The following is a 12197-nucleotide window of genomic DNA, read 5'->3' on the forward strand; positions in this document are numbered from 1 at the left end:
GGTAGATGCGAATCATCTTACTTGCAAGTAATTTTGTGGTAGTTGAAAGGGTGGTCCACTTCTTTCTTTTTCTCCCCTCGATGGGGACTCCCGAGCGCACAAGAAGCCCCTCAGGGGAGGCCAGTTGCGAGCTGCAGGATTCAGTGCATGCACTCCGGCAGCAAAAAAAATATGTTCTACTAGCACTGACAGAAAATGCACTGTTCCCCGTATCTGATCCGATTCACCTCCCTGGCTCGGTGCGATATACAGATGGAGTGCTCATCCTCCTCACACCCCTCGCGCAGCCCGGGGGAGAGAGATCACGCTGAATCATTCTTCTTCTAGAAGTAGAAAAGTAACAAGGAAAGAGCCTAGTAATGAAATACCACGCAAATACCTTCTTAGCGTACACTGTGCCTTTTATTCTCTCCGGCGAAATACTTCCCGAGTTTTAAATCTGCTTTCGTTACTACATAGCCTCGCTAAAACCTTTATTTCGTGTAGTGGTTATGGTGGAGAGATGCCTGGGAAGAACAGGGGAGGTCTTGAGGCAACGAAATGGGTTCAGGTCCAAGGAGCAGCCCCTGCCCACCCGCGGACGCTATGCCGCCGGCAGATGGACTCTTGCAGTAAATTTTTTTACCCCCAGCCAAAACGCATATAACTTTTTCTGGTTTTTCCAGATATGGATTCAAGGTTCTCGCTGCCACACGGGAAATACCAGTGTTTCAGCGAGAAACCCCTCTGCGTACGGAAACGCAGAACGTTACAAGTCCGCCGCATCCGACATTATCATTTAGGTTTCAAGCAACCCGACTTGCCGTGAATTTCACGTTCCTTTCTCTAGCCACCGTTTGCATTTGGGTAGCTGTCTTGCCGCGGGATGCAGGAAAGGCAGCGGATCCCGCTGGGCCAGGTGCCTACCGCGGCTCTCCAGCTCTGCGGCGCGATCCCGCGGGGACGCTGCCGCAGCCCGATTCTGCCCAGTTGTCGTGGGCAGCTTCTGGTTCCGGACAGCTCCTGCTCCGAGCACCTCTTTGCAGTTGCAAAACTTTGGCAGAACTGACAAAACTTTGTTCTCGACTCCCTGCCACTACCTCGCGACGCTGGGCCACAGGCGGTAGCAGCCATACACCGTGCCGCCGAACCCAGCGGGCTTTCGAGGCGGGGCCGACGCAGAGAAGAGAGGGAGAAACCTCCTAGACCTCCTAAACCTCAACTCAGCCCCGGGTGGCTTCGGGGCGTGAGTCGTGAAGGGGCAGGGCATGGGTGGCGACAGCCGGGATCCCGGTCCGCTCAGGGACGAACCCGTTCGGCACGGCACGGGCATCGCCGCCGCCCCGACGTCGGGGCAGAGGCCCCCCCGCCGCCGCTTCCCTCCCTTCCTCCCTCCCTCCCTCTGTTCCTCTATCTTTCTCTCCCTCCATTCCCCTGTCGGCGCCGGGGAAGGAGGGTGGCGGTGGGGGCGGGCGGGGGGCGGTCTGAGGGGCTCTGGGCTGCGCGGGGCGGCGCGGGCAGCGGCAGTGCCTCTCCGGCCGGCGGCAGCGCTCTGCCCGCCGGTGCCACTGTCAGAGCCTGCGGGCAGAGCCGCCCGCCTCCTCTCCTCCATCGCCCCGGCCTCCGCCCGCCCTCGCTGAGGCCTTCTCCACCCCGGAGCCGGCCGGGCTCCTCCCGCGGGCATGAACGGCTATGGCTCCCCGTACCTCTACATGGGCGGCCCGGTGTCGCAGCCACCGCGGGCTCCGCTGCAGCGGACACCGAAGTGCGCCCGCTGCCGCAACCACGGCGTGCTGTCCTGGCTGAAGGGCCACAAGCGCTATTGCCGCTTCAAGGACTGCACCTGCGAGAAGTGCATCCTCATCATCGAGAGGCAGCGGGTGATGGCCGCGCAGGTGGCGCTCCGCCGGCAGCAGGCCAACGAAAGCCTGGAGAGCCTCCTCCCGGACTCCCTGCGCTCCCTCCCCGGGCCGCCGGGCAACGCGGAGCCGCCCGCGCCGCCGCCGGGGCCGTCGCCCTGCGCCGCGCCGCCGCGGACGCCCGCCGAGCTGGCCGCCGCCGCCGCCCTCCGCTGGGCCGCCGAGCCGCCCCCCGCGCTCCCGGGGCCGCTCCCCAAGGCAGGTGAGGCCGGGCACCGCGAGAGCGGGGCAGGAGGGAAGGGGAGGGCTGGGATCCCGGTGTCCTTCTGGGGGATGAGGCCGGAAGGAGTAAGGGCGAAGTCTTTCCCTTTCACCCGACGGGCTCCGTGGGAAGGGAATGGAGAGGAATTGCGTCGGGTACACTTTATCGCTCTTAAAGAGCATGGAGCCGCAAAGGGACCGGCCCGCTCCTCAGCCAGAATCGCGGCCACCGAGACAAGTAGAGGGGACCCGCCTGGCTCCCCGACGTGCCGCTTCTGGGTCCATCCCTCAGGTCGGCCGGGAACGGGCCGCATCCCGCGTGGATCACAGCAGCACGTCTTTCTGCCTCTCCTGCTCCCGCTCCCGGAGTCGCTGTCCGGCTTATCGCGCCCCGGGCATCGGGCTGCGAGACCTCGTCCAGGACAAGTCCTGCACAGAGAGCCTCGGACCGAAAGCGGCGCCAGGAGCAGGAAGGCTTCTGCGAGGCTATAACGACCGGGGAAAGCGGAGTGGTGGCAGGGGGTGAGCGGGACAACCCAGTCCTCCTGCGCAGGCCTGTCCCTTCGGGTCGCGGATGGCTTGTGAAAGGTCGGGGGTACCGAAACCACCGCCTGCAATGGGCACCTTGTGAGCGCGACCTGTCGGTAATAGACATTTCTAGAGGCAAAACTAGCACTCCGGAACCGCAGTCGCGTTCCTTCCATTGTCTGAGCGGGAGCTGACAGACTTTCACGATAGGGCTGTTCGGCAGGCAGGCCGCTGCCAGCCCAGCGCGCTCCGCTGACAAGTTGTGGCAAAATTTTACGCGGTGCCCCGGGACAGAGTGGCGAGCCCTGTGCTGCTGCCGGTCCGGTCACGGAGGCGGCCACCAGGGCCCCAGCACGGGGCTCTGCTCCTCCAGCACCGGAGCGGACACACACTGGGCCCGAGGCGGCGGCACGGATGAGTCCGGCACTTTGGCGAGGATGCCGGTGGTTTGGGACCCGCTTCCTATTTTCCGGCACCTTGGCACCACCTGCCTACCCTCCGCCAGCGCCCTCCCCCACATCTCGGCCCAGTTCCGCCGGCCTCTCCCAGGGCCGGGTATGGGGGTCTTTCCCCAAATTTCCCACTGGTCGTAGCCTCCCGCCGGCGCGGACGCCCTCCGCTCTCCGCCTGGCCGGGGCCTCCTCCCTGCGTGGAGGTAGCGGGGGATAAGGCCGAGGAGGTGGGGAGAGAAAGGGAAAAATCCACCTTGCATCTTCGAGAAAATGAAAGTTCCCATCCGCCAGCATGATATAAATCTGTCGGATAGGAACGATATTAACTTGCACGCTTAACTTTCCTTCACCCTGATGTATGAACTTCCCGGTTTAAAAGATTACAGTAATCACGGGAGGAGAGTGTAAATCGAATCTGATAGCAATAACTTTAGGGGAAGGTCAGGCTCAAGTGAAATGTTACCAAGCAACAGGCATTTTGTTTGCAAAATACAATCAAAGTGTATTGATGAGAAATTCTTCCTTGCCAGCCAGTCAGCACTTTCTGATAATAGCTTTACGGAGCGGAAAAACAAACAAACAAACAACAAAACATAACGTAGATCTCCATAAATCAAGGCCCTCGGCGCTGCGCCTGCCCCCATCCCCGCCCGCGGTGAGGCCCGGGCTGGGGGGCCCGGGATACCCCGGGACAACCGGGGAGCCCTTCTGATCACACAGACCCCACCCGCGTGGTCCCCGGTCCCTGATTGTCACAGACGGTTCCCCCCTCCTCCCCTCCTTTTTTATGAATACGAGAATGCATGAGAGCAAAGTGGGAAATGGTCTCCTTAGAGGTTCCTGCTGTCATCTTCCACCAGCCACTGTTTATTTCACCACACGACTTGTTTATTTCCAATTATCCTATGTGCTCTGAGCGACAGGGTTTTCTCTTTCCTCTCCTTCCATTAACTGTATTAAAATCAATGTAAAAACAGAGGATAGACCTCCTGTCCACCCGGTTTCTAAAACATACACCCCTTCCTCCTCGAGGACATTATTCTCGTGAGAAGGTTTTTCACTGCCAAAGGGATATTTCCCGATATATGATAAAATCAGATCTGTTTGCTTTTATTCCTGCTACAATCGGCCATTTCGGTGGGACAGCTGTGAAGTTCTGAAACCCTTGTTGCATCTGTCTCTGATAACCTGGAATGATTCCTCCTCCTGACACGGTGCTCATGAACTTTCCTTGCCCACAGGAGTGTGTGTTACATTTGTCTTAGTAATTGTTATCAAAACTTGTAAACAATATAATGCTATATTTGTCGTCTGATATTTTCAGAGCTAGCTTCTTAATGCAGCATGGCTGTCTCTGTGTTAGTTTGAGAACAGTGATTAATCTCCTGCAGTGTATTTTGATCTTCGAATATAGGGAGGAAAGTATCAAGTGAAAGTAATTAAAACCAAAACCTAAACGAAGTCCCAACAACCAAAATCAAATTAACAAACACCCCATTCTTCCAAACAGACAGCAAAAGTAAAAAAATCAAACCCAAAGCAAGAAAAGAAAAAAGTCCCCTCTAAAAACATAGCCTTAGCTTTATGTGCAGTTATGCTTGTTCTGGTATCAGCCTTTCCTAATAATGCAACTCAGGAAATTATGAGATACAAGAAAATCTGTGTTGAGAAAAGAGCTGTCCTAACAATCAAAGAACAAGCTGTTTTATTAGGGACTTAGCAGTGGGAATACTGAAGAAGCAAATTTGGTTCCAAAATATTAGACCAAGTTTTCCAGACAAGTTATTAACCTGAGAACAGCTTTTTCCTCTCACCTATTTTACTTTTATTTGGCCCCTTTACAGCATTTGACTTATGATTATTAAAGTATAGATCGTCAAGAAGAACTGGGGTAAATATTGTGCTGAATTTGTATTGTGTTTTACTGTAAATGCATGTACAGTTCTCCCACTGTTCTGTTTCATGTGTATCTGTATTTGCACTGCATATCTTATCTGGGTTGGTATCTCTCCCCGCATGCATGTTATTTAATGAATACTCCCCATCTTTTATATCAGTAGGAAAATAGTTTCCTTAGTTTTCCCAGGAATCACAAACTGGATACTTAAATGCAGGCAATTTGAAATGGAAGGTGTTGGAGAGGAAAAAATCCCCAACACACACACACACACAGACGTGCAACAAAATAACCTCCTCCCCTTAAAAACCAAACCAAAATCTAACCCCAGAGCCACACGAAGAAACAACCCTCAAAACAAAACAAAACAAAACCAAAACCAAAACAAAAAAAAAAAAAAAAAAACCACACAAAAAACCCACAAAAAAGCAAAAATCAACAACAACAAAAAAACAAACCACCTCACCAAACCCCCCCAAAAAACCCCCCCCAAAACCAACCAAAAACCCACAGAAAGAAAAAACGCTCTCCTCACCACAAAAAAAAAAAAGTAAAAAAAAGCAACCAACCAAACACCGCCACCACCAGAAATAAAAATAAGAAAACCCCCAAAACCAAAAAAATAAACCAACAAAAAACAAACCCTCAGAGCTCACAAAGGACAAAATACAAAATATAACACCCAAACTCCCACAAACATAAAAAAATATCTGAGGATGAGATTTCCTTCTTGAAGCTGAGAATATAATAATGTAAAACTTACGAATTATGAAAAGAAAAAAATAAAGCTTTGCTGAAGAGCAGTAGGTTGTACGTTCTAAATACAAAATTATTTTTGTACCGCCAAATACAAACACTTGCAATTAACGCATGCATATAATATTCCCACAATTCAGTATACACATAGGGACATTTGCAATATATCTTCACAATTTTCTGTTTATTTGTCAATGACTATTTTGCATCTTCACAAATTTTTGTTTCCTTGACGGTTACTATTTTTGGGCCAATTTTAAACGAACGAAAACCCCGGTCGCGGTGGTTCCCATGAAAGGCTGGGGCCGGTTCCCGGAGCACTCCTGATGCTTCCCGAGCCCTCGGCATAGTGGGAAAGGGGGGAAAGAGGTGTTTAAAGGGGTTAAAACACAGCCTGACAGAGAGGGAAGCCCCGAGGGCTGGCCAGGAGAGCGGCAGCTGCCGTGCCACAGGCTCGGTCCCCGGGGTGTGACACCCGCACACCGCCCCAGCCCGGGCATGGAGCTGCCTGACACCGGCAGTGGGATGCTCCCAAAAAGACAGAGGGAAAAATACAGCAGCCTCCATGCTCAGTGGTAGCCAGCAGAGGGTAATTATCTGTGTGTTAATAGCACCGCTTCGATTTAAAATCAACGAAATCTCGTTTTCTGGGTCTGTCCCTGAGAGTAGAGTGCGTGCATCGCTATGACCTGTGCTGTATGAGGAGATTGCCCCCGCACAAAAGCTGAGAGCCGGCGTCTGTGCGGTCTCCTGATGATAAAGAGGCAAAATTCAGTGGGATAAGTTTTCAGAATTTGATGAAAATTTTTTAGGCAAGCCTCATAAGGATATTTTTAAGGGTACAGAAAATGAAGCAAATCTGAAGCATCTTGAAAACAACATTTTGTAAGGATAAGGAAATATATTTGAGATACCTTACATGATTTGAGGGCTTTTGTTTGTTTGCTGTTTTTTGTTTTTTGTTTTTTGTTTTTTTTTTTTTTTGAATGAACACATATTTTCTCTACAGCAGTACTTGCTCTCATCCCATAAAGATACACTGTAAATGTAAGCATAAGGTAATTCTGAAATATCTTCTCCTTGGTTTCACTCCATTTGGTAATATTAGTTACCGAAGTGCAATTTATTTATATGAAAATTAGGGCTATCGTCTTCCGTAAACAGCCTCTCTAACTCTGTCAAGATAGGGACAAAGTAGCTGGACATCCTTAGATTGCCCACTAAGCCTTGAATATCCATTCATAAAGATTTGTAATAAATGCACAATGAAGGGATTAAAAGGGAAAGGTAGTCTGACTCTCATGTTTTCTCAATAATGGATGAGCTATGCCAGTATCTTAGCACCTCCTCAGAAGGATGCACGTGTCAGTTTGCTATCGGCAAGCAATTCCTGCATTCTGCTTTGGCTGCTAAAGCAAGATTGATACGCTTGTATGAGAAAGACAAAAAGTACATGGCCTTCTCATTAATACAGAACATGCAGAGTTACTGCTTCTATGTTTGCACTCGATAGGCAGCACATCCAGTGTAAAAACCATTTCCCAAATATTTATCCTGCTGAAAACAGTGAGGTCTTTGTAGGAGCATCTGTATTCCTCAGCTGCACACTTCCACAGCCCAAATTAGCAGCTTCCCACATCCATGGGAAGGATGGTCCATAGTTTCTGCCAGGAACAGCAATCCTCATGAGGAGAACCTTCCTTTGCCATGCTTCCGCTGTGAGGCTGTGCTCTGCCAGGATCTCTTCTTTATTTATAACTCCCACTGTGCTGAGCATAGTGGCTGCTCACTCAGCTCAGGCTTGCTCAGACCCTGACTTCTTTCTCTCTAGTGGATAAATTCAATTAATAGCCATTTTTTAATGCTAATCTGTTAAATGTTAAAGTTATCCCACTAACTGATAAGAAGATGCCCTGCCTGTTCCTGCAGTGAGAGGAAGGTGGGAGATGGTGAGCAATGAGGCTCAGGTGCTTCACACCTCTAACTGGTTTCATCTCGGGCAGGTGGGATCATCAGCGCATTTTAGGAAACTTTGCTTTCTTCTTACAGTTACTTTGTTTAGTTGGGATGTTCTTCAGGGGCTTGGAAAATGATGCAAACAGTTGTATTGTTTTTTGCGGATAGTCCTTCCCTTTTGTGCCTTCAAAAGCACTGCCCTGTGTGGTTAAAGTAGACTGTCAGCTGCAGCTTGGACGGCAATAGTCTCTCGGTGCATTGATGCTTCCCAAGAATGTAAACATTGTGCTCAATGAGGAAAGCCAGCAGAACTGTTTTCTTGGGAAATAACAATGAACAATCTCAAGCAAGTATATTGATCCTCTTTTGCATAGGCAAGCATCTTTCCTTTCTTCTTGCCAACAAGCAGTCTTATTTCAAAGGGTTCCATACTCTGGTCAGGCATTACCAAAGAGTTTTGAGTGTCCATCTGGAGACATCATGGCCAACGGGCCTGTTTTCAGCTCCATACTCAGTTCTCATCCTTCTTAGTTTGGTACACAGAAAGAAAGATACCTGGGACAATTTCTAAGAGAGGTTGTGGGGTCCTCATCCTTGGAATTATTTAAAACTCAGCTAAGCAGAGACATGAGCAAGTTGCTCTTTGTTTAAGGCTGCTCACACTTTGAATAGGATTTTGGACCAAATGCTTTCCAGATATCTTTTATAATCCAGAATTTTCTAGAAAACATGCTTGGATGGGACAAGGCATCAGACATACTTAAGGGTTTAGAGGCAAAGCTGCAATTCTTGCTGTGGGAGGAAACTGATTTCTATGGGAGGAACCAGTTTCTTCAGAACTGGAATCCATTTATTTATTTAAAGACTTTTTAAACCTTCAACCCATAGTCATAATGGAGTGGTTCCACCAATGTTGTTGGAGCTGCAGAGGAACTTTTATCTCCTAAATGCCCTCTTCAGCTCACAGACAATGAGATGGTGCTAGTGAGGAATTATGATGTGAAAGTGCTGAAGTTCCTTTGAGAAATCTTGCAGCTGGGTGGTGTGTTGCTGCCTTGTAACCAGTGAGAAAGGATAGATACAAAACTTTTGATGCAGCAGAAAAATGATCACAACTTTGCTTGCACATGAGAGAATGAGTGAGAGTATGTCTAGATCAGGTCACATTATCCTTTTGCAGTTTTATTCTCATGGCATGTTTCAAAGATACCTTAATTTTTGCAGGATCTTTGAGAAAAAGCACTTTTCCCCCCTTGGAGTCCTGCTCTGTTCACTTTAATAAAACAGCATCCTCAAGCCTCTGTAAAAGCTTTTAGGCTCAGTTTTCTGTTAATTTCTCTGACTTCTCTTTGCAGATGTGAATGAAGAGCGGTTGGGTGATGCAAGTGGAGCAGACAGTGCCGAGACCTACAGTGACAAAGACACAGACCAAAGGAGTTCCCCAGACATGACTAAAACTAAAAGTTGTTTCAACCCCGAAAGCCCGGAAATTGTTTCAGTGGATGAGGTCGGTTTTGCAGTACAGAAAAATGGTGGGGGCACAGAGAACCGTCCAGACAGCCCCAAGTACCACCCAGAGCAGAACCACCTCCTGATAGAAGGTCCTTCTGGGACAGTTTCTTTACCATTCAGTTTGAAAGCAAACAGACCCCCACTTGAAGTCTTGAAAAAGATTTTCCCTAACCAAAAGCCAGCTGTGCTAGAGTTGATCCTGAAGGGGTGTGGCGGTGACCTGGTGAGTGCTGTAGAGGTTCTTCTGTCTAGTCGGTCTTCAGTGGCTAGTGGAGAGAGAAGTTCTGCAGAATCAGATGGTCTTGTTTTACCTTCCAACGGGCATATTTTTGAACACACACTGAGTTCCTATCCTATTTCATCTTCCAAGTGGTCGGTGGGCTCAGCATTTAGGGTTCCTGACACTCTGAGGTTCTCTGCTGATTCCAGTAATGTTGTGCCAAATCCTCTAGCTGTACCTTTGCAGCACCCCTTCCCTCAGCCGCCACGCTACCCGCTGATGCTGAGGAACACTTTGGCAAGAAACCAGTCCAGCCCGTTCCTGCCCAACGATGTCACCCTGTGGAACACCATGACATTGCAGCAGCAGTACCAGCTACGGTCCCAGTATGTCAGTCCTTTCTCCAGCAGCTCAGCCACTGTTTTCCGAAGCTCACCTGTCCTTCCTTCCCGCTCGTCAGAAGATCCTAGGATTTCAATTCCTGATGATGGATGTCCAATTGTGTCTAAGCAACCAATTTACACAGAAGATGAATATGAGGACAGGTCTGATTCTTCAGACTCAAGAATACTCAACACATCTTCTTAGACTGGCATTTGACATGGGACAGCTAAGCGATACTCACAGTGCAGCTGAACTACTGGCCCCTAAGAGGAGGGACATGTACTCTACAAAACTCTCGCAATTGTATTAAAAAGTTGCTTGGTATTGCACTATAGCAATAAAGACATAACTTATTTAATTTCTTGCACTTCACTGGATAATGCCAAATAGCAATACTCTGGCTTTAGTGCTGAGTGTGTGTTGCAAAGGAAGACTTTATGGCTGCCAGTTATGGGACTCTAGAAGACTCATAATGGAAACAGAAGCCCAAGGTCTACTTTGTTCCTTAACTCAGAAAAATGGGGATGTTAAACTAGAATACTTGAATGCTGTTTTATAATTGAGAACTCCTCAGGACATAAGAAATCAAGCAAACATAGTTCAATTGCAAATGGACTAAAACAAGGACCTTATAATCTTATGCCAGTGATCATCCTTGCAGTGAAAGAAAAGGCAGAAGCAAGAAATGCACACATGCAACTAACATGAGCTGCTTCTGTGCCGGTTGAGCTTGGACACTTTTCCGAGAAATATTATTAAGAGTTATTCTTTTCCCATGGCTAGGTCGAAATGTGTAATGTCAGTGTAAAACCAATTACAGCTGTGAATTGCATGAAGTGTATTGTGAAATGAACACCAGATTAAGCATTGTCAGGTTAATGTAGCATGCTAAGGACTCTAGAAAAATAAACTAAGATGATGATCTTGGTTTATGTCATTTATACTGGGCAAATAACATTCTGAAGATAGAGAGCTGATTAGTTCTCAGCCGGGGTTAAAATGTCCAGCTCCAGCAGCTGCAGTCAGGGGAAACCACTTTTTCCAAGTCTGGGTTTTGCTTCCCTGACTTGTAACTTGCAACTGAGATTAGGCAAAAGCTGTCATCAGGGAAGCTGATGTCTCTTGTGTTGGTACTGCAGATATTTCCAAGCTCAGCTGAGTAACGCAGAGCTTGCTACAATCACGGAAAGCAGAAAACAAAAGGCTCTCCCAATGCTTCAGAAGCATCTTTTTTCCTATTCTGTAGAAGTAGAAAAAAAAAGGAAATAGGATGTAATTGTGGGCATTTCTTTAAAATAATTTTTAGGCAAATGACAACTCCCCTTTTCCCCTAGAAAAGTAATGGTTTGAACAGTTTATTGCATGATTGCATGCACTGATTACACTGCATATCTTATGTGTGTCTGAGTAACATTAGGAATTGCTTCTGATGAGGAATGCCTATAAGCTTAATGTCCACTTAGAAGTTTGTTAAGCTCTTAGTGTCATTTTTTCAACTGTTCACAAGTGACTATGTATGCTTGACAATTGACTTTTACAAAACACACCTCTGAATGCAGATGAAATGACTCTTCAGTCTTTCAAGTCTGGGGATTAGTCCCACACCTCAAAAAAAAAAAAAGGTGAGGCCACCCTGAAGTTGGACGCTGAAGCAGATGGGCTTTAAAACTGTTATATAAGTGTATCAGGCATGTTATCTGGTGTCATTGTTGATACGAATGCCTGTGTTCTCATTTGGCATTTCATGTTCTGTAAGTCTTGTGCACATGATGAATCTTTCATTTTATAAAGGTACTGAATACGCACAAAAAGGAGAATAAAAGAATGACTTTATTTTCCTTCGGGGATAAATTGACTGAAAGATACTTTATCTTGCATAAATTTCCAACCTGTTCAGAAAAACATTTTATTGGTTATGCTACAAAGACATGAAAGCAGGGGAAGGGAGGAAAAAAAAAAATTCCTTATGGAAATGTAAATGTGCAAGCATCTGGAGTTTTCCTAAATGCAGGATTTCAGTTGTGTACTGACGGATTTGCCTGCATTCACATTTGTAAACAAATTCATTTTACAGCCACTCCAGAGAGAAAAGTAATATGTAAAATAGATCTTGCAGGCAGAAAGGCAGGTGGCAGTGAAATGCTGTGCTCTGACACATTTCCAAGAAATTGTCAAAGGCTAGGTAAGAGCGGATAGGCCTTGGAGCTCCAGTTTTGAGCAGATTTCCTTCCTGCAGAAATCTTAGGCATCTCCTGTAGTTTAAAAGAAATCTCAGTGGAGGTTTTTTTATTTGTTTTACTTGTTTGATTGTGTGCTTGTTTTGTTACAGATGTTGAATCATCTTCAGCAGAAAGACAAAACTGTGATATCTGCAAAAGCTCGTACCCTCTATG

The 12197-nt window shown here is 47.6% G+C and overlaps 1 protein-coding gene across 1 annotated transcript; it reads left to right on the forward strand.

Moving 5' to 3' along the window:
- The first annotated feature begins 1661 nt into the window (after nucleotides 1–1661).
- DMRT3 (doublesex and mab-3 related transcription factor 3) lies at nucleotides 1662–10008 on the forward strand. The gene is made up of 2 exons (XM_021531847.3): nucleotides 1662–2100; nucleotides 9044–10008. Exons 1-2 carry the CDS (start codon nucleotides 1662–1664, stop codon nucleotides 10006–10008), a joined length of 1404 nt encoding a protein of 467 aa, XP_021387522.1.
- Nucleotides 10009–12197: the final 2189 nt, after the last annotated feature.

Source organism: Lonchura striata, chromosome Z (assembly GCF_046129695.1).
Source record: "Lonchura striata isolate bLonStr1 chromosome Z, bLonStr1.mat, whole genome shotgun sequence".
Classification (NCBI taxonomy): domain Eukaryota; kingdom Metazoa; phylum Chordata; class Aves; order Passeriformes; family Estrildidae; genus Lonchura; species Lonchura striata.